Genomic DNA, 26,407 nt, shown 5'->3' with positions numbered 1-26,407 from the left:
ATTACACATTCATATCACAATATTACCCGAATAGATATACTGGGGTTGAAGTGATTAAATGTGAAGTACTGTATGATGTTATTTTCAACCTGTCATGGAAATGTTCCTGTAATGGAAACTACTACTACTACTCTCAAGTTTTCCTCATGACATACTGTATCTATGGGGAAATAAATGGTGCATTTATGTAGCGCTTTTATCCAAAGCGCTTTACATAGATTGACACATTGCATTCACCCATTCATACACACATTCACACACCGATGGCGGAGGAAACCATGCGAGACACCAACCTGCACATCGGGAACAATTAGGGGTTCAGCGTCTTCACTGTCTTGCTCAATGACACTTCGACACTAACTATGGGGGAGCCATAGTTAGTCCTCTCCGGCCACTCTACCCCTGATCCACTGCCGCCCCATAAAGAATGATTTACATAGTTACGTACTGTAATATGACATAAATGTAAGGTTCTATAAAGTTCTATAGATGTAATAATTATTTACAGGGTTGACTGACCTGAGAGACAAAATAGTTTCAGAACCACTGCCATAGTTAGGCCTATCTTGCTAGGCTGAGACCCAAACTTTTAGTAAGAAAGCTTTCAGACACGTTTTACGGACGGTGTGAATGTTACTCGGCTAAAAATAAGAAGTGCTTCATTGATTGAAGAGATACAGATGGTACACAGGTAACACCTCTGCTCACCTCCAAGCACCATGCAGAGGTCGTATGCCAGAAACATACAGTACGACAGTAAGACGATACAACCTTGTCTACTGTGACACGTTAAATATAGCAGGGGTTGGCAACTTTGACGATGGAGAGGGCCACTATATTTCCACATCACTCCAGAGGGCCACATTGCATATTACTGTCGTAGCAAAAATAGCCGATCTACAGGCTCAAAACACGTCGCAATGCTGCGCGTTTTGAACTTGTATATCAGCTATTTTGGCTATATTTGAATTCAAATCCTGAATTATGTTTTACAATTTTTTTAAATGGAACCCGAAAAGTTAAAATTTTATTTAATTTCAAATGCATTTAGTTATAGTTATGTTAATTTCTATGAGCAACAAAGTGGTGAGCTTGTAAATCGGCTATTTTTGGTGAATGTTCCTTCCCAGAATAAGAATGCTTTAAATGGTAAATGGTGCATTTATATAGCGCCTTTATCCAAGGCGCTTTACATAGATTGTGCATTACATTCACCCATTCATACACTGATGGCAGCGGAAACCATGCAAGGCACCAACCAGCACATCAAGAGCAATTAGCGGTTCAGTGTCTTGCTCAAGGACACTTCGACACTAACTCTGGGGGAGCCCGGGTTTGAACTGGCAACCTTGCAGTTACCATCCAGCCACTCTACCCCTGAGCCACCGCCTCCACCTTTAAGGATGGTTTAAATGGTTAAACGCCAAGTATAAAAGTTATGTTCCGCCTGTCCTAATGGAAACATTAGGACAGTCTTCCTCCTGACATACTGTATCTTTGGGGGAAAGATTTACGCCCCGAGCGGCATAAACAGAGTTCTCCGTCCTATCAAATAGTAACCCCCAGTGCTCATGACGGAGATTAATAAAAGGACGGAGATTTATTGATATCAAAACCGATGGAGCATCGCTCCACAGGCTGGGAGCGTCATTTCCGTTTGGGACGTCATCGAACATTTTAGCAGATTTAGCAGAAATCTTAAAACGTGAATAAATCTTGATCTAAATCATTCCGTCCAATTCTAAGCAAAGACTATGTTTTAGACGGCCCATCGCACTCCCGTCGCTAGTCGCGTTAGAATGAATCATACCTCCCGTTGTTGTCGATCGCCTCAGGAGTGTTTTGGCTACATCAAGCTACTTCAGCTACATCCGGGATAGCGCCTGGTGCGTCGCTAAATGTGCTCTGTTGCTGTAAATCGCTGGGTGCTCTGATTTAATGGTCCTAAATAACCCCAGGCGTTCTTGGTGTTAATATGTCGTTGTAGGGGTATGATCAGTTTGTGGCTGGGGTGGTGCCTGCCTGCAGTCCGATGCTACAGCTGGTAGAATATTGCTTCACCGTAATGCCTACATTATTCCACTTCAATTTCCTGTAGGTCGTAAAACAAAGTATAAATTAGGTTCCAGTGTGTGGTCTGTCCCTGAGTCCCAGCTTAGTGGGAGATATAATTAAGGCCTGACTTCAGAAACTGCCTCCCCCTGGCCAGCCGGGGCACCTGATGGAGGGGAAAGGAACTGGTTGGAATAATGTGCTCCTTCCACACGCTACGTCCAACCAGGGAAACTTCCCCCTGTCAGGTGAAAAGAAACAGCTTGGACTTCACTAGTCCATATGCAATGAAGGAAGCATAAGGTTAGTCCGTTGCTCTCCCCAGGTTGGCAGAGGGAGTGTAGAGCCCAGGATTACTGATTAGATAATTGACGCTGTGTGAAAAAATGTGTTACAAAATTGTGTGATGAAAAATGTAAAATAAAATAAAAGATACTGTACACACAAACACTTGTTTAGTTACACAAGCACGCACACACGCACGCACACACATACGCACGCACACACACACACACATGCACGCTGCCGTTGTTGGAGCGTCTTGCTGCATTGGCATCCCATGTGAATACCTATCAAGTCTGAAGCCCTGAGAGAAACAACAGTTTATCTGGCAGCATGGATGTAGGTCATAATACAACCAGAGGGCATCTGCATCTCTGAATACTCAATTCTTCTAAATGTACTTGAGTAATGTACAAAAGTATAGGAACAAAATAAGTCAATGTACTCATTATGCAGAATGTCCCAAATAATTGCAGTGGATTAAAGTACAATGTCTGGATCTGAGATGTAGTGGAGTAGCCTGAATGTTAATACCAGGCTGAGATGGAAATGTGTTTCTTGTTTGCCTATCCAGCGTCAGTCAGTCAGTCAGTCAGTCAGTCAGTCAGTCAGTCAGTCAGTCAGTCGTGTCTATCCTATGGTTTACCCCCTCCATGCAACTGTATACTCATTTGTTTTTATTATATTTTATAGAAAAGGGCTGATGCACACACACCTCAACAGGTTGGTGACAGGTGCGTAGGACAAAAGTAAATATATAAAAAAGGACAAAGTCCGTCCTGATGAAGGTCTAACGACCGAAACGTCAACTTAATAAACAGCAACATTTTGGCAACTTTCCGACAGTGTGCGGGTCCTTTTCTAAAGATAGCCTTTTTATAATATTTTGACATGACTTGCTTTGGCAATGTAAATGTATGTTTTAATTCTCATTCCAATACATTTGAATTGAAAGAAAGAAAGACATTTCAAGAAAGCTGTTCTTGCATTAAATATTAATTATTTACAGCAGAAAGTCTAGTAAGAACATAAGAAATGAAAACGTGTTTACAGGGAATGTAGTTAATTACAGCAGACGAACGTGGGCTTCACACCAACAGATCGGATGCAATGTAGGCCACGGTTCGTGATTTATACTTTGATATGTCAACCAGTCCCTTTGAGGGATGCAGGTTGCTGGCTCAAGATGGCTCTCAATGAACCTCTTATGTAACTTTGACAGTTGAAGTCACCAGGAGAGTACGCTCTGCTTCCTCACAGGAACATACGGGGAGTTCTTCTTCCACTAGCAGTACAGATGCTGTAATATGGCTGAGGCAGTATCAGCATCTAGATCACTTGATGGCTTGGCAGACTACACAACCTGTCAGCAAAGATGGCAGGCAGCTCCCGCTTGCATCTCGCTCGTATGACGTCATCTCGCCCGCTCTCGTTCCTGGGTTCCATTCCACTACTCCTTGTCTCATCTCGCCACATCTAATAACACAAACCAAACTGGAGCTCAGATCCCCTTGTGTCTGCCCTGTCAGACTCCACCACGCTACCCACACATTACTCGCCTGAATAATGCAACACGGGAAACAGGAAATAGCTCCTCTTCTCTTCTCTTCTCTTCTCTTCTCTTCTCTTCTCTTCTCTTCTCTTCTCTTCTCTTCTCTTCTCTTCTCTTCTCTTCTCTTCTCTTCTCTCCTCTCCTCTCCTCTCCTCTCCTCTCCTCTCCTCTCCTCTCCTCTCCTCTCCTCTCCTCTCCTCTCCTCTCTCTCCTCTCCTCTCCTCTCCTCTCCTCTCCTCTCCTCTCCTCTCCTCTCCTCTCCTCTCCTCTCCTCTCCTCTCCTCTCCTCTCCTCTCCTCTTCTCTTCTCTTCTCTTCTCTCCTCTCCTCTCCTCTCCTCTTCTCTTCTCTTCTGAATTCTTGTTCTGCTTATTCTCTCTTTTCTACCGCTCTTATGGGCTCCTCTTTAGGTTCTGATCTGATCTTTTTATCAAGGCTCATTGTAGATATTTTTAGACATTGTTTTCATTTCTTCCTGTCCCGTCAAAGCCAGCATTTCCATTCACGTCATCATGTGTTCAAATCGATCCAGGCACAGAAGTGTGTGTGTGTGTGTGTGTGTGTGTGTGTGTGTGTGTGTGTGTGTGTGTGTGTGTGTGTGTGTGTGCATTCCATGTTGTTATGATGTGGTACCAGAGAGACTACAAATGTTGATAAAAATGTGTTATTCATTTTCACTTAACGCTCTATTTCTATAAGGGTCCATTTGGTTTCCATCTCTCCATCTTTTAGCTGGGAACCACCTGGAACCCCCTCAAGGACCACTTGAGGGGGTTATAGTACAATAGTAATAATTATATAGTATAATAGTAATAATTATTAGCATACATCAAAATCAGATCCAATACATTAACTTGTGAAACTAAAGTAGACGTAATCCTTCTAATATCCAGTCAGAAACTGATTTCAACCATCATTTGAGTCCTCTGTTACTGTAAACACATTACCATCTGTCTCTAGTAGAACCATAGGGTCCCCCTTTACTGAGAAGGCAGACTGTTTGCTTCATAGCCATCCTTTCCCCCCCTCTGTGTCTCTCTCTCTCTCTCTCTCTCTCTCTCTCTCTCTCTCTCTCTCTCTCTCTCTCTCTCCCTCTCTCTCTCTCTCTCTCTCTCTCTCTCTCTCTGTGGTAGGCCCCTGTGTGTGACCCTGGTGTTCAGTGCTAAGGGTCTGAGGTATCTGCGGGTAGGCCTGGCCGTGCCTCTCTCTGGTTCCTTGTCCTGCCTGCGAGCTATGGTAGCACAGGAGGGCAACATCTCTCCAGAGCAGGTAAACACACACACACACGCACGCTAGGCCTGTCACAATTATTACATAATCGCCTAATTGCAATTATGTGAGATAATCACAATTATTTTTGCATAATCGCCAATCGTTTCCATGTTGAAAAATGTCCATACATTTTCAAAAATAGCAGAAATAGTTGAGCTACAAGCTTACAACACGTCACAAAATGATGCTATTTTGTCATTCTTTTTTGGAAAGAAACAATTACAAAAAGGACGGGAACCCCTTTTGGTGTTTTTACCCTTCAAGACAGGAACCCCTTTTGGGGTTCTTGCTGCTTTGTACGGTATATTGCAGCATAACATTTTTGTAATTTTTTGAATAACTTTTTGAAGTTTTTCTGAAAACGTTGGTCAGGATTTAGACGGTGTTTCTAGAATCGGCCTCAGTCCTGAATGGGTTGGGTTAACCCATTTAGGACTGAAGCCAAAAAACGCCTTCTAACGCTTTCATACTCCCCCCTTCTCTCTCTCTCTCTCTCTCTCTCTCTGTCTCTCTCTCTCTGTCTCTCTCTCTCTCTCTCCCCCTCCAGGTCGTTCTGTCAGAACTCTACACCACAGGCTTCCAGCGCTCCTTCTCGGACGAGGACGACCTCACGGCCGTCGCCGATAGCGACGTGGTCTACGCCTTCCAGGCCCCGCCTCTGCCCGGCCGCGGAGGCTCGTCTACGCTCTCAGGTAACCACGGTCGCCGCGGCATGAAGTTGAACCTTGACCCCTGAACTCATTCACTGCCAATGACGTGTAACACGTCGAAACAGTGTTATCAGTGTTTATGCTAGATGGCGCTCTTCGCTAACATGCGAGTCACCGTTTCACTCTCAGTGAAACAGTAGGAAATCACGTGATCGCAAAAAACAGCCACCATGGCATGAGAAAACAATGTTCACATTGCCAAAGCAAGTGTCAAAATATAATAAAAACTGTTGAAAATGGGGAAAGTATAGTTAGGAGGGGGTACAGCATTGTGTAAACAAGAACTATGTCACATTGCGTTATATACATGTTATATATACAGGGTATAAAGCTTTTTGAAACAAATAGTAATCTTTTGCAGTCACTTTGGGACAAATAGCATTTCTTTCTCCAAACTATTTAAATAGTATACAAAAAAAATGCCTCAGACTTACGATGTGTCACAGAGAGTGTCACACTAAAAGACTGATGCTCACAGGTGTGCGCTGCGATGTGTCCCTAACACACTGTGATTTACTACAAGACATTTTAGGAATGGTTCTATAGTCTGTTGTATAGACGCACAAGTACACACGCACGCACATGCGCACACACACACACACACACACACACACACACACACACACACACACACACACACACACACACACACACACACACACACACACACACACACACACACACACACTCACACACACCAATTATTCAAATTCACCAGCTGCTTGACACATCAGTGTTGCATATATGTCATAAATCTTTGGAGTGTGCCTGAACTATCTTGCAATCTGTGCATCATCAGTAGTTTATCCATCCAGATGACAACTATCAAGACAAAACAGCTTATTAAACACATTAACTGCCAGGTATTAATTAATTAATTCATCAACGCTAGTGTTTTTCAGTGAAAACACTTATTTTGAAGCCCCAGGTGTGGACAGGAAGTAAACAAACACTGTTTTAGTGGCCGACGATCAAGATGATCTTTCACGCGGAAAATACATTTCGTAACCGCGATCATCGGTTCTTTAGTTATGGTCCAATCTGGGGAAAGAATCAGAGATAAATGTATTTTTGTAAATCTGTTTACACTGAGGCGGATGGAGAGTTCACTTCCGGTTTTATCCTGAGTTTGTGTCGAAGTGTCTTTGAGCAAGACTCTGAACCCCTAATTGCTCCCGATGAGCAGGTTTGTGCCTTGCATGGTTTCCTCCACCTTCGGTGTATGAATGTGTGTGTGAATGGGTGAATGTAATCTATGTAAAGCGCCTTGGATAAAGGCGCTATATAAATGCACCATCTATCGTAAACCACTGAAAACACCATTGATCGTCACTGCCGGATTTATAGGAATTGATGCCCCTGCGCTGGAGTAATGTTTAAGGCCCCGCCCCGGCCGAAAAATACTGGGGGAGTGGTCAAACTAAATATACAATAACTAAACACAAATCTCACTTGAATTGAATTGCAATACTTTTCATTTCATTTCATCATTATTATTATAATTTTTTCGTATTGATTTCGTTGGCTAAAACTACTGTATGGCGAAAAATGCTTGTCGACTACCTTTTTTCACAGACACAAAAACTAAATACAAACTAAGCTATGATGACTAAAACTATGACAAAATATAAACATTTCAAATGACTAAAATATGACTAAAACTAAATGGAGGAAGACAACGACTAATAGTAAATCAAGATTTGCTGTTAAAATACTTTTTCCGGGACATTCCTAACCACAGCTGGCCTACAGTATGTCGCGATCAAAAAGCTATGTCCTTCTGAATTAAATGGCAACGCTTTGCAACGTTTTGTTCCCCGTCAAAAGAAGACGCCTAAATAATTCAGTAATGTGTTCAAAGTGGTCATGAAAAATTAAAGCACCCTCAGTTCCTCAATAGACGCACTGTCTTTGTCACTTCAGACAAGTACAAGTGAAAGCACCTGTGACACTGACGCACGCACGCACGCACGCACGCACGCACGCACGCACGCACGCACACACACACACACACACACACACACACACACACACACACACACACACACACAAACACTTTACATTGTGTGATTCAAGCAGGCATTGAAATCCATCTGGTGCTGTAGGTATTGAATCAGATTACCAAGGAAACTTGGGAAACGCATAGCCCCGAGGGAAGGCCAATCTTATCTCACACAGCAACACACACACACACACACACACACACACACACACACACACACACACACACACACACGCACACGCACATACACACATCTTCACGCCTCCCCGAGTCTGGTCTACAAGGCAACCGAAGGCACGGTACACCGTTGTACCTTCGAGAAACGATCCAACCCTACAACTCTTCCTGCTCGCAATCTACTTATGTGACTATTTACCTTGCTGTTTGTTGACTAGGCCTCATGCTTACTCTGATTTTGCTCCTGTGATTAACTCTGGACAAGTGTTTGTTAAATGCCTAAATTGAAATTGTAATAATACTCAAGAGCCCATTTTTATTTAGTGTAGTGGATGTCCATAGAATAATTCTTCAGCAGAGAATTTCCCCTGAGTTAATCCGATCCGATCAGCAGCAATAGTCCCACGTATTGTGACGCACCATCAAACACGTTTATTAATTAATTCTTCCGCCACTGCCACAGTATTTTCAGTGAAGACCCTTATTTTGATACGTGAATGGGAAGTAAACAAAGGCTGTTAGAGCCATTCATGTGTTGGTGAAGAGCGCCATCTAACTTTACCCATTGAGACATGAGACCAGATTCTTCTAAATGTCTTCTAAATCCTAACAGTTTTCTGAAAGTCCTATGTTTCTATGTCAGCGGTTCTCAAACTATTTCATGTCAAGGACCCCAGAAATGATCTGTAATTGGCCCCCAACCCCCTTCTGAAAATATGTTTTTCCAGGGACCCCCCCAGAAGCAAAGATACTGTATGAGTTAAAAAACATTTGCTGTGAAAGAATATATATTCAAAGATTTGCACTCATTTTCACGATTTTTCAAAAATAGTCTACATGCTCGTTGTAGATCTGCTATTTTTCAACAGCTAAAGTTTAAAGTTATGGTTAAGTGGTTAAAAAAAGGTGACACAGGTGACTCAGGTCTAAATGGGTTGGTTAATCAATAAAATCTCTTAAATGACGAGATTTCCCGCCAATGGCAGTCGATGTGTCAAATGCACTGCAGATAAACAGAAGCGCTCTCCTCCAACTAGAGGCCATTGTGTGTCTTATGTAACCTCGGCTCATCTTCAGAATAGTCACGATTCACATCTCAACTGATCTTGGCTCTCCCTTGTTTGTTTTTGCACGTCTGTCTCTTTGATTTGTAACTTTAAGAAGAAGATGAGAGCAAGCACTCAGTTGAATAGTTCTATGTAGTGATGTAACGGGTGCACGGTTCTGGAAGGTATACTGAATGAATAAATATCTTTGATTTGTACACACATGCACAAGAGACACATACAGTACACCCCTGACTCACCAGCATATGAATATTCACATCTGATATTATCCTCAACCTATGTATAGCTGGGCCTACACACTTTTGCACACGTTTGCATGCACGCACACACGCACGCACGCAGCTAATGAAAGTGGAAATTGAAAAGGCAAATTTGGTTCTGGAGAAAAGAATGCAATCTCTCCTGTGGGGCTTAGAGAGGTTAGCCTGGTATTATATGGGGCAGAGAATTAGATGCCTCAATACTATTGCATGGCAGTTTTTCCTCATTGTCGGGCTACAACACAACACGAGGCAGTACAGCTTGGATTTTACTTAAAAGAAAAGCACTTGGCCTGGGCCGTGGCTTAGCGGTCCAGGCACCTTGGCTGGTAATCTAGTCTGGCAGTGTGCCGTGGGCTCCACTCCCCATCCCGACGGCCTTTGCTGCATGTCATCCCACCATCTCTCTCCCCATTTCCTGTCAGCCTACTGTCTGTCCCTCCATAAAAACTATAAAATAAAGGCGAAAGCCACAAAACAAAACATAAAAAAAAAGCACTTAAAAGACAAAGGTATGCTTTTTTAACCGAAGGTATGAAGATAGTGGAGCGATGTCATGAACAATTAATGTACCACACCCGAGTTTTCATGTCATTGTCTATTCACAGCTTTTGCCATAATATCGTATATGGACATACAGTAGACCATTTATTTTCCCATTTCCCATCCCAAAAAAGTTAAAATAAAATATACCTGAACTAGAAAAAGTGCCCTTCTGGGCACAGGTCTCCAACAGGAGGATAGGACTGTGTGAGATGTTTGGCAAAATGTTTAGGAGTAATATAAACATGTTTTTTTGTTTGTTTGTTTTTTGCAAAAAAAATCTTTTGTTGAGGAAATGCAGAGCCAGATCACTCATAGCATCTCTGAGGGTAGAATTCTGGATGAGCAGGACATGTGCAGCATTTTGAACAAAACGGGCCACTCCTGAAAACTTTGGAAGGCAATGTTAGCCAATCAGTGTAGAATCTGAGAAATCCAACAGACTCGTCTTGTTCACATGACTACAGAGATCATGTGTACCGATTTGTGTGAGATTTGGATGAAATCTGTGCGACTAACATAAGCAATGCTAGGTGGCGCTATAACCGGCAGATGTGGAGGGGTGCAGAGACAATGTTTTTCCATGGCCTCTAGGGAGTGCGCATACATAAGTTGTATACAGATCGATGCAGTTATAGCTAAAAACAGGAATTGGCCTGTTATAGTGCCAATTCCTGTGTGTGTATAATTTCACGGAAATTGCACACTGTGTTTGTGATTTGTGGCATTTTGTTCGAAACGGACCAATCATGTGAGCTTTGGAAGCCAATCTTAGCCAATCAGGATGGAAGATGGGAAATGGTGCAGCTCCGTGTTGATCACATGACTATGAAGATAGTGTATACCGAATTGTGTGATGTATGGATAAAATGTGTACGAGTAATCTACAGAAATGTGTTTTGCCTAAATCGGCCTCATGGTGGCGCTATAACAGGCCGTTGAAGAATATTAGGGGCAGAGGTTTGTTGTTGCCATCCAGGGAGTGTGTGTGCAAAGTTTGGCATGGATCGGGCCAACGGTGGCAGAGATTAGCTGATAACGGACGGACGGAAGGAAGGAAAGAAGGAAGGAAGGACGGACACACACACACACACACACGGACAGAGTGCAAAACATACTCTCTCCCCATGCCTTCGGCCTGGTGGAGACAATAATTGAGTCAATGTTGGCTCAACATCATTGCATCATTTAGCAAATCACAGACATTTGAATTTAGTTCGTTTTTTGTAGTTTTTGTATTCAAATCAATGTGCCCTTTAAATTGCATTAAATTGCAACAATAAAAAATAAAAAACATTGATCCATAAAATGCTGTGTCTGGGAATCCTCCATTGTGGTGATTTCTGTGAGCAAATGTGGGACGTGGATATCTGGCGCAATGGGTAAACATTGCAAGCTATATTGAATCAACACTATACTCCCACATCCAATAACGAGGTTTAAAATGCAGAGAAAATTGTGTTTCTGTGACAGCAGGCTCATGATAGCAAATGCTACAAAATCAATTAAAGCCCTAGCACCACGACTGTGTCCTATTTCACCCTCAACAAACCAACCAATTTGCACATAAATAGAGTAACAAAACTCTAAGATGCAGCACGACTTCCAACGGGTGCCTTACCCCTTATCCCTAAACTTCTTTGCCCTTTTCATTATTTTGAAAAACATTTTTTAAATGGTTCAAATAGCCGATCTACAAGCTCACAACGTGTTGATGTAGATGTAGCTATTTGAAGATGTAGATCAGCTATTTGAAACTAGAGCAGTGTTCAGTGAGGCTTAAGCCTCATTTATGCTCCGACACACGATGGTGTCGCTCGCTGAAGAAAAGCAAACAACAAGCTCACACCATGGAGCGGCAAGGTATGAACCAGGCTTTAGCACGCTGAATATTCCTGAAGGACTTATTTGTTTGTTCTTCGGCAAGAAAGGTCACACCAAGCCAACCGTCTCAGGCAGTGGTTGAAAAGTAATCACATGTTTTACTTAAGTAAAAGTATCAATACTGCAATATAGAAATACGTCTGTTACAAGCAAAAGTCCAGAATTCAAGATGTACTTGAGTAAAAGTACAAAAGTATTGGCATCAAAATGTACTTAAAGTACCAAAAGTAATGTCCCATTTTTTTCCCAAGTTTATTGTAACACAAAAACGTAGCGTAAGAATCCCAAAATTCAAACGCCCTGAACATCTAACAAAAATCTCCAAAATCATCAATCAAAACAAAACAAATACTCCTAAAGTCATACAGCTACTACCTTCAAAAGCCAAATGTGAATCAGTCCCAAACCATGACATCCAAGCAGACAGGTTCGTGGGAGCTGTGAAGAAAGTATGCAGAGAGATTCATTGTGTGCGTGTGTGCGTGCGTGCGACACAAGAGATGTTCACCTGAGCAAACAGGGACATTTCAACTTCGATAAAAGGACGTGACATGATTCGACTCGTCCTCTCCGCAAAGAAATGCAGCATTGCATGAACCTCGCCATTTCTCTGTCTGATGCTGTATTGCTCTTTTTCTCGCTCTCTCCTCTCACTTCATGTGCTGTTTTTCCACACACACAAAGGCAGTTCTCATCGCTTTATGTAATGCATGAAAAAGTAATTTAAAGGAATTAAATGGCAATGCACGAACAAACAATAATAATCTTCAGTCTTTCATTTCTCTAAATCTAACACTATTGTGTGCCTCTCTCTTCTCTCACGGTGCACGCCACGTACAGTACATTTACAGTACACATGTCTCTTATTCTTCATCTCTCTGTAGTGCTACCTACATTCATCACGTACCGTAAGGGCAAGACAACCGGTACAAATTGCCCTTTTCAAGTGTGCGTCGCTATTGAGCTTCTGTCACCGCCGCCAGGGAATGGAGAGAGATGGTTAATTAACAGGTGGAGCGAGTGAAGTCTTTGTTGTTCCCGTTGAAATGCTAAGAGCTGTTGCGTTGTTGTAACGGCAGAGCTTTAACACCACGAGCTGTTTGTCAGGTCAGAGTTGAAACGAGTGGTTCTCGACCTTGAGAATCTCAAAAGTGCACGCTGCTACAGTACACGGCCCACTCATCTGACCACTTAACAGCAGATTAACCCCTTCAGAATACACCCCACTTTCAGGTCCATTAGGGCAGTGCATGGTGATTGTTTCTTAGAGTATGCACATGCATCACTTTTCAACTGCGAAATGCTGCTTACATTTCGATTAGATTCTTGGAATTTAAATAGATTTTTCGAACTACTATATCGTTACATCCCCCATAAGGTACAGGCAAGATAATTGTCAGAAAGCAATTGAAGATGGCATCCTCCAGTGCCAGAGGAGGTGTAGTGTCTCCTCCTCGAGGACTGACCACTGGACTCTCAAGAACCATTTCCTTTTTCTCTCCTCCGTCTCCTCTGTCTCTGTCCCTCGGCTCACACCACCTCACTGATGCCATGTCTGTAACGGTGTTGTTTTCCCCTGGCTGATATATTTTGACTGTGGTTTGTTTAGTCGTTAAGCTACCCATAAAGAACCCTTTATTTTATTTTTTGAATGGTGGTAGCACCTCCAATACATGGCTTTTGAAGATTACGTCATATGGCAGCCAAGTCTATGGTTATGGTTTGTTTAGAGCCCTTATGACGTAAATCGTTTGCCAGCCAAGTCTTTGGACTTTTGATTTTGATTTATTTATTAGATCCCCATTAGCTTACTGTGAGTCACAGCAGCTATTCTTCCTGGGGTCTTTAACACATTGAACGCCAGTTACCATATAGGGAGCGGTAGTTGAGCAGTGCCAGAGAAATGTAATACATGGGGCAGATCTCTTGAGCTCTTGTCTGTCGTTTGAACCGGAAATAAAGGTTGGCCATTCCATGACGTGACACTGGCTGTGTTGTGCTGTGTGAAGCTAAATCAAGGTAAAAAATATTTAAAAAAAATCTGGATTAATGCTAATTTATCATAACTCGTCTAATCGTCTAAGGCTACCTGTGCATTATTAAATAAAACTTGTTTAATCGCACATTGCGTCATTTGACAGCCAAGTCTATGGACTTTAATGTTTGTTTAGGGCACTAAATAAACAAAGTAAGACGTCATATGGCCGTCGGGCCGATATAAATACATCTTGTGTGTAACAAATTTTGTTTCGTACAAGAAACAAGACGGATGGATAATGCCACCTGTAGCAGCCAAGGTTTAGTGGAATTCTTCTACAGTATGTATGTATTAGGCCTATATGGAAATTAATCCACAAATCCTTGTAAGAAATGTCTAAATCCCTTGTATGTGACCTAAAGTGTCACAGTAAACTGTCTGGGTTGAAATTAAGTGCATGGCTTTACGTTTCTAACGGACAGGTAGATTATTAATGTTAATTCATAGTAAGGCCAACAAACGGCCAGAATGTTCAGGAAGATAGCAGATCTGTGTAACAGCAGAGTCACAGTTTATTTTACAGATCTACAAGCTCACAACGTGTCACAATGCTGTAGGTTGTAGTAATGTAATGCAGGGCTTAATTGCCTGTTTTTTCAAGAATCAGTATCAGTATCAGAAAATCCAATCGCTGTCCTTTTCTGTCCTTTACATTTTGTTTTGGTGAAAACATGTTACACAGAACGCTCTGATGGAACATGGTCTGGTGCAACAGAGTGTTTGTTCACTAGTGGCTTGTGTCTGTGCTATGCTGAGTGTGTTAATCCAACTTTGCTTTGTGTGTGTGTGTGTGACGTGCACTGTTTGAAGGTGGCAGTGATTAATTGCGTGGCGAGCTTTCAACAAGCATTGTTTAATTAAATCCTCTGATAATGTCAAAGTTTATGTTTCCTGGGAGACAGGATGCTCAGCCTTCTGCCGCACAACCCCCCCCCCCCCCCAGCTATTGCACGCCATTAATCAAAATGTATGTGTGTGTGTGTGTGTGTGTGTGTGTGTGTGTGTGTGTGTGTGTGTGTGTGTGTGTGTGTGTGTGTGTGTGTGTGTGTGTGTGTGTGTGTGCGCGTGTGTGCATGCAGGCAGTTTGTCTGTCTGTAACAGATGTCACACATTTTACAGCTCCACAGGGTAAAACAACACTCCAGGGGTGACCATTCTGCCATATGGGAATTTGAAGATATTTTAGAATCACATTGCAAAACTGTCAGCATTGCATGCTGTTTTTCACTACGCCAACTAAAGGTGTTTTACAAACCCTGGCCCATTCCATTCCTGCAAAGCAGCTCTGCATTACTGGCTGACTAGCCTGAAAGAATGCTCCCTTTTCTGGTCATAGAGGGGTGGATCAAAGTAGCACTGGAAACTGAAGCTGGTTAGCTGGATCCCTATTCTTTCACCAACCTATGTGCCCACCTCCCCTCCCCAGTAGAACACAGCGGAGAACACTGACGTCAACACATTTGGAGCGACGTGGCGCCCCTCTGCACTTAGAGTTAGCGCTCCTACTGTATGCCACAATTCCTGGTGTGTTCACCCAGGTTTTCTTTTTCTATTGAGAACAAAGGGCCTGCGATCCCCGAGGCTAGAGCCCGAACAGTATATCAGTTTGAATTTTTGGTGACAGCGGTATTGGCAACTGATGTGTCCTGGTTTTTAACCTTGTAAAGAATTACAAAATTAATAAATAAAGTAGGCTGATGCCATTTGGAACACATGCCCCACATGCAATACCTGTTGTACCCATTCTCAGAAGACCCGTTTACCCGTTGTCAGTACCCATTATCATAGTGCTTGGATTTGTGTAATATCATGTTTATAATCTCAATCAATTTTTATTGTTACAGATGAACTTCAAATAGTAATAATTCAGCAGTCTTACAGCAGACAGAGTAAGCGGTGCCTACTGCCTATCTCCTGTTTCTGTAGTGTGAGGCAGCTTGATTATATAATTATACAACAGGTATTTCCAACAAAGCATTCTGATTCGTTGAAATAGCTATATCTACCCATGCTTCAAACGAGCATGACAGACATCACCTAGCCTTGGGCCAGTAGTACCCCGTTCAAATATGTGGCGAAAATAGACAATCTACAAGTGCCGGTTTTGAGAATAGAATGCAAGAATGTATTCATTAATACCTGGCAGTGAATGTGGTAGTACCGGTAAGTACACCCGCTGGACATGACGCTAGTATGTTGCAGGGACTTACGCCCCAAACCAACCCTTGATGCTGAGTACCAAGCAGAGTCAGAGTCTTTGCTATGACACGCTGGGGACCAGATTATCAGCATAATCTCAGCGTAACCAAGCTGTTTAAATCAATACTCAGTTAGTGTAGCAGTGGTGGGAAAAAAGTACTTTTTTTACTTAAGTGAAAGTATCAATACTGCAATGTAGAAATACTCTGTTACAAGTAAAAGTACGGAATTCAAAATAATATTCAATATAATAATACAGGTATTGGTATCAAAATGTAAAGTACCTAAAGTAAAAGTACTCACAATGCAGAATGTCCCATTTCAAGTTTTCAAATGTATGAAAATCTTTTGAAAATAGCCAATGTATAAGCCAAAATAGGGCTGAAGTGATTACTGTATGTTTCGTAATCCAAATCAAGATCTACAAAGTAACTATTAACTGATGTTTTCAAAGAAATGTAGTAGAGTAAAAGTACAATATTTGGATCCCAGATTTAGTGGAGTAAAAGTAAAAGTATTGGAAGTTGTAAGTAAAGTGCAATTATCTCAAAATTGTACTTAAGTACAGTGCTTAAGTAAATGTACTTAGTTCCTGTCCACCTCTGCTGCATGGCAGATTTAACAGAACTGATCCTCTCTTGGCAGGGTACCACCACAGCCTCCCATTGTCTCCGTACACTGATCCTCTCCTCTCTTGGCAGGGTACCACCACAGCCTCCCATCGTCTCCCTACACCTCTGCTGCTGCGCCCGAGGGCCAGAAGTTGTTGCCATCCGGAACCACCCTCTCCACGGACCTCCTCCACCAGGGCGGCGCCAGCTCTTCCAAGCTCCTCCTCCTCATCTGTAACACAGCAGGGTCCGGACAGCAGGCTGTCAGGTGAGCTGCGGGAAGCTAGTGTAGCGCGCTCGGCGGATCTCCTCATCGTTCCCGTCGTTCCCGTAATATCTGGCCACTGGCCAGATATTACTATGCAAATTGGTAGAGGTGTGCATTGGCACTGCCCTCACGATTCAATTTGATTACGATTCACCAGGTAACAATTTGATTTGATTCGAGTCATCATGAAGCATTGTTGATATAAAGTCCTGCCCTACCTGTTGAACATGATTGTTCACCCCATGAAGACCAGAGGCCGATTCTACAAATGCGTTCTAAATCAGTAGTTCTCACACTTTCAATATATATTTATTTTAATTCAAAAATAGCAGATGTACAAGCTGGCATGTGAACTTGTATGCCTGCTATTTTTTTAACAGCCAACGCAACAAATCTAAAATGATAATGATGCTTTCCCGGATTTAATGTGTTAACATTAGGAATTCCACAAGTACATTCTCAACATCCTCAACTTTCTGCACCTCCCAACCTCTTATTCACTAAAAGCTGCACTGTGCCATGACCTGGACTAAAAAAAGAATAATAAATGGGTTTTGATTAATTAAACGGAACCCATTCTCATTAGGTTTTCTCATTTGGCTCATGAACCAAATTCCCATGTTCACATTAAATGCCGAAGAAATGGAAATGAATAAATCCCAAAAATGGCACTCTGTGGAAGTGACGTTGTTCGTGCCTGAATTACTTTCTAATTTCAACACTGAAATGCTGCCAGGATGTCCTCTCGTGGTTCTAGTGATTGCAAAATCATCTCCTTATTGAAACCGCTGCTATATCCGTGGGTGTGTACACGGCTGCACGCACGTGTGTGTGTGTGTGTGTGTGTGTGTGTGTGTGTGTGTGTGTGTGTGTGTGTGTGTGTGTGTGTGTGTGTGTGTGTGTGTGTGAGTGCGTGCGTGCGTGCGTGCGTGCGTGCGTGCGTGGGGGGAGTGTGTGTGTGTGGGGGGGGGTTGCGTGGTTGTGAACTCATCTCAAATCCAGGGCAAATGAGGGAACACGACACAAGGACAGCTCAGTGAACAGTAGCTTTATTAGTACTCACCTTTGTATTATATATAACTTTAAGATTAAGGGAGTTTGGTGTTTTCAAACCAGACAATAGTAAGCCTACAATTGATGTACTGTAGGTACTGTACATATATCTGTAAGCATGAAATACACTTCATATTTGAAAGAGTTTAAAAGTGTACTTATTTTCTAGAAACCACAGTAAACAGGAAAAAAGGACATATGTCATAATAGGAAAACACAAATTTCAGTATCAGTATCAAACATCACTTCCAGCATTTGTAGAAAAAGATAGAGGAAGGGTGAATTCGATAAAAGGGGACCAGCCAGGCCTTTATATCTTTTTTGGCGAGATTTCTATCTGTTGCACCTGTGAGCTTTTCTAATGGTATATACTGTAGGACAGCACATCCCTGACCCAGTTCGTGAATGTTGGAGGTTTATCTGATTTCCAATTGTGGAGAATAAGCCTCCGGGCTATAAGCGAAGAGAATGCTATGACGTTGGCCTGAGGAGAGCTGACTGGTGCATCATCGTTGGGAACTCCAAATATACTTCTTATTGGGTTGGGCTCATTGATATGATATTATAGGACAAACGGATGAAAAGGCATTAAAAATACTATTCCAAAACGGAGTCAAGGCTTCAGATGACATGTTATACATCCCACCCGGCTGCACTACTGGATACTCTACCCAATCTAGAAATACTAGACATACCGGTACTCTGTTACAACTTCTTACAAGTAAAAGTCTGGTATTTAAACACTTATTTACTTCGACACTATGGCATATTATGAGTCCAACTTGCACTAGTGGTTCTCAAGTGTTTTATTTGCCAAGGACCCCTTAAATCTGAGTGTACAAATGGAACCAAATGGACCCATAAGGGTTCATTTTCAGAGTTACAGACCTGTTGTGGACTGGTCATTCTGGGCTAGCTCTTTATGTGTTTCTGGTAACATATTGTCACTCATTTTTGTATGTCCGTGGCAAAAATTTAATTTTGCAAAAAATGTCCACCACAAGTCAGCATGGCTATATGACCGCTGCAATAGCATTAGCTCACCTACAGTACACACACACACACACACACACACACACACACACACACACACACACACACACACACACACACTGCACGTGGCTAATTACCTTGAGCTAATTACCTGACCTGCTGCACTTCACCCCTCTCCTCTCCTCGCTGGCAGACGGTGCCCCGGCTGCCACCAACCTGCCACAAAAACAAAACATTTTCAGTGTTCGGTCAAATAAATATAATTTTGGGGGGGTCCTTTGCACGAAAAAGGTTTGAGAACTACTGATCTTTAAGGAATTTGTAGAATTGCCCTCGGATCTTAATGGGTTTCCCGCCATCCTTATATACTGTACTGTACTCAGGTTTGGTCCTCCTTATATCTGTTACTGCAGTGGTTTTCAACCAGTGGTCCTTGAGGTGGTTCCAGGTGATCCCCAGCTAAATGATGGAGAATTTGTAACCAAATGGACTCTTAGAGATCTTTAACTCTTGAGAGCATAAAATTAAATGGAATTTTTACGCTCTCAAGAGTTAAATTATTGTTAAACATCTTCATTTACTTCATTTACAAGAAGTCTACACAATAGAGAATGTAGAAGAATTGTTATTTTGATCAATGTTTGCCAAAAGCAAGGAATTGTAGACAAAATCCTATCCAACAACAACAAAATATTCTTTAGTTTTGGGTCTGAGAGGCTAAATCTCATCAAATGGTGGTCCGTGGCTCAAATGCCAAATAAATAATGGGCCTTGAAAAGTGTTGAAAACCCCTTTGTTACTGTACTGTACTCAGGTGTGTTCCTCCTATCTGTTACTGTACTGTACTCAGGTTTGGCCCTCCTCCTATCTGTTACTGTACTGTACTCAGGTTTGGCCCTCCTATCTGTTACTGTACTGTACTCAGGTTTGTTCCTTCTATCTGTTACTGTACTGTACTCAGGTTTGGCCCTCCTCCTATCTGTTACTGTACTGTACTCAGGTTTGGCCCTCCTCCTATCTGTTACTGTACTGTACTCAGGTTTGGCCCTCCTCCTATCTGTTACTGTACTGTACTCAGGTTTGGCCCTCCTCCTATCTGTTACTGTACTGTACTCAGGTTTGGCCCTCCTCCTATCTGTTACTGTACTGTACTCAGGTTTGGCCCTCCTCCTATCTGTTACTGTACTGTACTCAGGTTTGGCCCTCCTCCTATCTGTTACTGTACTGTACTCAGGTTTGGCCCTCCTCCTATCTGTTACTGTACTGTACTCAGGTTTGTTCCTCCTATCTGTTACTGTACTGTACTCAGGTGTGTTCCTCCTATCTGTTACTGTACTGTACTCAGGTTTGGCCCTCCTATCTGTTACTGTACTGTACTCAGGTTTGGCCCTCCTCCTATCTGTTACTGTACTGTACTCAGGTTTGTTCCTCCTATCTGTTACTGTACTGTACTCAGGTTTGGCCCTCCGTTCCTGGTGCACGAGGAGAGGGCAGTCTCGTGGGAGCAGCTGCAGCAGAGCATCCTCAGCAGGCTCTACTACCTGATGCTCAACGGATCCCAGGCTCAGGTACCGTAGGCCGCCGCTTCCCAAACAGCGACGTCGCTCGGGACCCATTTGTGGGTCGCTGACACATTTGCATGGGTCCCTTTCATTTTTTTGGTTTTAATTATTATTTATTTCAAAACATTTTCAAGAAGCATTCCCCCCCAAAAGCAACATTTTTAAGAAGTAGGCTAGTGAAAATAGCCGATCTACAAACTTTGAAGAAACTCTAAATACAAAGTTAATACACCATTGTTCAGTCACACGAGAGAGACTCGGAGTAGAACCGCTGCTCCTTCGCCTGGAAAGGAGCCAGCTGAGGTGGTTCGGGCATCTGGTTAGGATGCCTCTCGGGCGCCTCCCTAGGGAGGTCCTCGAGATGGATGGATGGATGGATACACCATTGCACATAAAAACGACTCCATGGTGTTAATGAAGTACTGTCACCTCATAGACACATGAAAAACTGGAAAAAAACAAAAGTTGTGGCACTCCATCTTTAAAGATATAATACTGGGACAGTGAGTCAGGGTCCAGTGTGTGGTCATGTAAAGATTGGCATGGCTCCTTACATGTTATTCTTGAGTAGTATTAGACAGGTGCAATTATGGTTTGACCCTAAAAAAATTGCAACAGAAGGTTTCTCAACTGTTTTGTGTAGTATTAGGTGTCCTTAATAACATACTAAAAGTTTACCAAAGTTTGACCATGCGAAAGGTGTTATTTTAGCATAATATGCATAATATGCCCATAACATCCTATATAAGGCAAAAAAGTCCAAATTTCATCATTCTTTAAGTAACATGTGACATATGAAACTAGGGTGTTTGCATGATTCTGAATCCATTCCAAGCATTAGTTTTGCACAAAAAACACTCCTTGGGCTAAATTAGGCCATATCCAGTTGACCAAATGTGCTCAGAAATATATCTGCCTTTATTTCCATGTGCCGTTTTCCTCCCAAGGAGTGTTTTTTGTGCAAAACTAATGCTTGGAATGGATTCAGAATCATGCAAACACCCTAGTTTCATATGCCACATGTTACTTAAAGAATGATGAAATTTGGATTTTTTTGCCTTATATAGGATGTTATGGGCATATTATGCATATTATGCTAAAATAACACCTTTCGCATGGTCAAACTTTGGTAAACTTTTAGTATGTTATTAAGGACACCTAATACTACACAAAACAGTTGAGAAACCTTCTGTTGCAATTTTTTTAGGGTAAGGTGCCTTTTTTTCATATATGCCCTCACATATATGCTGCTAGCCAATGCAAGGTAATGAGTGCTTTTAATACATTTTAAAGCAGGTAGCTGAAAAATTGTTTCAATCATTAATTTATACCTCACTAGCCTATGACATATTTTGTGTATGGCCCAGGCTATTATTTTCTCAGTACCAGATGAAATATTTGGCATTTTCTTTATTATTGTAATTCGTTTTTAGACTTTTTTTTATCCCGTTTGTTCCCCATGTTTGTCCCGTCCCAATTATTAGGAGCAGTGGGCCACCTAGTGGCGCTCAGTCAGGGAGCAGTTTGCTCAAGGACACGGGGACACAAAGCCAGAAGGAGCCGGGGATCTTCCGGCTCCCGGGCCCCGGCTCCGGCTGTCACGGGTACAAATTTAAGTTGGCGATTAATTGTCACACAAATAATTGCGATTAACGATTTAATTGTGTTTTTGGCATTGAACATTGGAACTTTGATATGAATCAAAATGAAATTTCAGATTGCCTATAAGGCTTTGTAATCAAAAATTGCACAGGGCAGATATGACAATAACTTCAATATACTGTACAAAGAAATGACTAAATTACTAATTTAAAAATGTAAAAATATCAGCAATGGGACACTTCGTGACCCATTGTAAGCTTGTAGATCTGCTATTTTTGACTTTTTTATTATCATGACAATTATGCAAAAATAATTGCGATTATCTCAAATATTTGCGATTATAATTAATGTAATATAATAATTGTGACAGGCCTACTCCCCGACGTCCACTCTACTTCCTCAGCCACTGCCACCCACTAGCACTAGCTTTGGACATCCTCTACTAATCCTTAGTTTAAACTAGTGGTTTTCAACCTTTTTCATTTCGAGGCCCATTATTTATTCGGCATTGGAGCCACAGACCACCATTTGATGAGATTTAGCCTCTTAGACCCATATTCTACCCACGTAGAATATTTTGTTGTTGTTGGATAAGAGTTTGTCCACAGTTCCATGCTTTACTGATGTGGTATCATTAGGCACCAAGTAACAATTGTTCTACATTCTCTATTTTGTATTCTATACAAAGGGCCCATTTGGTTATCAACTCTCTCTCACTGCTTTAAACAGCCAGTTTCAAAGTAGCAGTGCACAGAACTGAATGAAATAAGTACCATTGTGCATGACGCTTCATGGGGAGCTTGTGTCAGTTGCCTGACTACATTAAAATCACAAAACACAAAATCTCCCTGGGAACGTGGTGAGAGCCGATTGGCTTTAATCAGCAAACCGATGGCATTTAATTAACAATAGGGGCCAAAGCAAGGCAGCTAATTAGATACTGTAAATGTTAAACCAACAGGGAGACATGGGGTGGTTGTGCATGTCATTATTGGATGTCTAGGCAACCCTACATACTCTCTTGCCATAGTAATTAACTATGGACTTGTGTGCCAGGTTTGTGACCATACTGAAACACCAACAGGCCGTGCTTTTCTATTATGATGAATTGAACATGGTGGACCCTATTGTAAACAAGTGTAATGCTTTATGGTGTTGTCCACAGTTAACAGTTTTGTATTGAGTTGTGCTTTAAATGTACTGTAATTCTCCAATCTTACTACTTACTACTACTTACTCTATTACAAGTAAAAGTCCAGAATTCAAAATGTACCATGGGTTGTGGCTCTTTCGAAGCGGGAACTCTGGGGTGTGTGAGGGGTAAAATACTACATTTTGTATGTTATTTTCTATTTGACCCATATGTCATTTGAAACTTTGAGTAAAACTACAAAAGTTTTGGCCTCAAAATGTACTTCAAGTACCAAAAGTAAAAGTACTCAGTATGCACAATGTCCCATTTCAAGTTTTCAATAACTAAAGTGTTCAAATAATTGTAGTGGAATAAAAGTACAATATTTCCCTCTGAAGGAGAGTAGCGGAGTAGAAGTAAAAGTACTGCAAATTGGAAATTGTACCCAAGTAAATGTAATTAGTTATTTTCCACCACTGCTGTTAATTGAGCTATAATGAATTCAATTTGAGCCGTGTTTTTGTCAGGTAACAGCCATACCATGTCATTCATCATCACAGTGGCATTGGGAGGTTTGGATTAAATGCTTGTCTTCCATATACAGTATTTATGCTGTCATGATTCATCTTGACATATGATTAAGCTGTTCAGAAGCATGTGTAGTTTAGCTGAAGTAGTTGACAGCTACTTAAGTCTGCACTTAGTTGCGTGCCACTAGTGTCATGCACCAAAATAAACAGATCTACAATCTCACAACGCGTTGCGATAGGAACGGACATGGAGAGAGGGGTGGCATATTTATTTGATTTAACAATTGGCCGCAGAAATCAAGTATAGGACGGACTGTACTGGCTTATAGTAGCAATCGTAGATGTAGCAAAATACAATATAATATAATGTATTACGTATACATATCTATAAATCCTACTATGAATTTAAGAATCAACTGTTTGTTATTCTGTCATCCGCATATTTCTCATACTGTATGATATGCATGTATGTAGTGTGTGTGTGTGTGTGTGTGTGTGTGTGTGTGTGTGTGTGTGTGTGTGTGTGTGTTTAAGCTAACTCTAGCCAGTGGTTAGAGATCCCATAGCCTGCAGGGCCGTAACCATAAAAACAAATCCCATAGCCCCAACTCAGAATCTCCGATGTTTACTCAAAAACATTTACATTTTGGGAAAGTGAAAACTGTCTCCATGTGCAAATGGTCAATGCCTGTGTGAAAGTTCAGATCATTGCTCAACCCACTGAGGAGAAAAATGCGGAACAGACAAACAGACAGATTCCTTAACTTTATAGTAGGATATATTAATAATGTATTATAAAACAGTTATTTTATTCCAGGCTAAATTATTAAGGGATTGGTTTATCACAATCAGCTTATTTTTCCCCCACATTGTTTGCAATACAGAAGTGTGCCACGACCTTCGAAACGAGCCAAACCAGTGGTGAAACCACCGTTATTCATTTTCTCAAATAAGTCTCTGATGTTCTTTCAAAACCTTGCAAAACTCTTGAGTAATAACTCGTTAACCTCAAGCGTCTGGTCTACTCTGCTTCATTATAGTCCAGCCAAAGATAAGTCCTTTTACACGAACACGCTCGTCCAGGCTCCTAAAGAAGACAAAGGAGATCGCGCAATTTTCATTTGGTGCTTTAGGCTCCTATTAACGAGCTAATTTATTACTCTGTATATGCTCAGCTGCAGCTCCTATTCTCCGACATGGGCCTGTTCAGAATGGACACGTTAGGAACCTAATTCTGCTCTCCTCTCCCTAATAAATGGATAAATGGACTGTATTCATGCCACCACTCAAACCACACTCTTCCAGGCGCACGGTTGTGCAGGTTACTGGGACGATGCCAGGGGAAGGTATTCTTTATTCATCCAGAAGCCCCTTAGCATGGGAGTGGCTGCCACCAAAGTGGCAGCTACTCTTCCTGGGGTCCACAACAAACATCAATACATACGTATCACTTATCACAACATAATAACAAGTAAGACGCGTAAACGCGGGAAGCGAACGAAGTGTTGTGGCAGTCTGACACACACACACACACACACACACACACACACACACACACACACACACACACACACACACACACACACACACACACACACACACACACACACACACACACACACACAGAGAGAGAGAGACCTCTGTATCGTTCCAATTTCAGTTCGTAGTTGCCCTCTGGTGGCGGGCGGGTGGTGTTACAGCGTGACACACAGACAGACAGACTGACACACAGACAGACAGTTTCGGCCAGCTTCTATAGTTAGTGCTCACTTCGTTCGCAATCACTTCGTTCGCAATACAAACATTTACAGTCTTACTAAAACATTTTCAAGACAATACTGTCAAATAAATAAATAAAAACATAATGAATCCATCAAAGGTTATTCAGGTTAGTTCATTACTGACATATGTAGAATCAAATATGATGCTTTCTGTGCCATGTCATTATAATGTATTTTAATGCAGGAAGCTCCTGCTCTGCATTAAGCGAACACCAGTCTAGAAAATAGGAATTATCACACTGAAATGCAGACAACAATAATGCCACTCATGTTGGGTTTTCATGTTTCATCTTTCTCCATGCTTGAAAGGCCCATCTGTGCCAGGCTGCCAATCTGCCAGATAGAAAAGGCAGAAAGAGGAAAAGAGTCGGGTCTCCTCGTCACAAACGTGTCACAACTAATAATTCAACGTTTGCTACAACACGTGACAAGTTGTTCCACTGCCAAGTTTAAGCAGTTGTGGAAACAGTACTCAGACTTTTTACTTACTTAGGTAAAAGTATCAATACTGCAATATAGAAGTGCTTGGCACCTCACCAGGGGGATGAGTCTGACTCCACAATGTATGTTCAAGCGCCATGTCAGGCCCCATTTTAACCCTTCTACAGTGGCTCCAAAACCTTGCAGGTCGAGACCTAAAAGAGAGATCAGACGTTTGCCCGGGACACAAACTAGTAAAAATGGCAGATCTACAAGCACACAACTCTTCAATTTGTATTTTATTTTATTCATGGAATTTCTTAGATTTTTTTGTTTGTTTGTCTTACAATGTATAGATTTTGTAACTAAAATGTATCGTTTTAGTTGTGACCCATGAAAATGGGTCCCGACCCACTGT

At 41.8% G+C, this 26,407-nt stretch overlaps 1 protein-coding gene across 1 annotated transcript in view; it reads left to right on the top strand.

The window, feature by feature from the left end:
- The window catches only part of usp43a (ubiquitin specific peptidase 43a), a gene marked incomplete at its 3' end in the record, with an annotated part of 100,651 nt that overhangs the window by 60,755 nt on the left and 13,489 nt on the right, over positions 1-26,407 (top strand). Inside the window, exons 5-8 of the mRNA XM_079498765.1 lie at positions 5,019-5,154; positions 5,705-5,849; positions 16,739-16,916; positions 20,419-20,530. Of these exons, the coding sequence (XP_079354891.1) occupies positions 5,019-5,154; positions 5,705-5,849; positions 16,739-16,916; positions 20,419-20,530 (571 nt within the window). The remainder of the gene's footprint in view (positions 1-5,018; positions 5,155-5,704; positions 5,850-16,738; positions 16,917-20,418; positions 20,531-26,407) is intronic.

Source organism: Electrona antarctica (genome assembly GCF_951216825.1).
Source record: "Electrona antarctica genome assembly, chromosome: 4".
NCBI classification, from domain to species: Eukaryota; Metazoa; Chordata; class Actinopteri; order Myctophiformes; family Myctophidae; genus Electrona; species Electrona antarctica.
The sequence above is the reverse complement of the archived record's forward strand: the minus strand, read 5'-3'. Positions and strand labels throughout refer to the sequence as shown.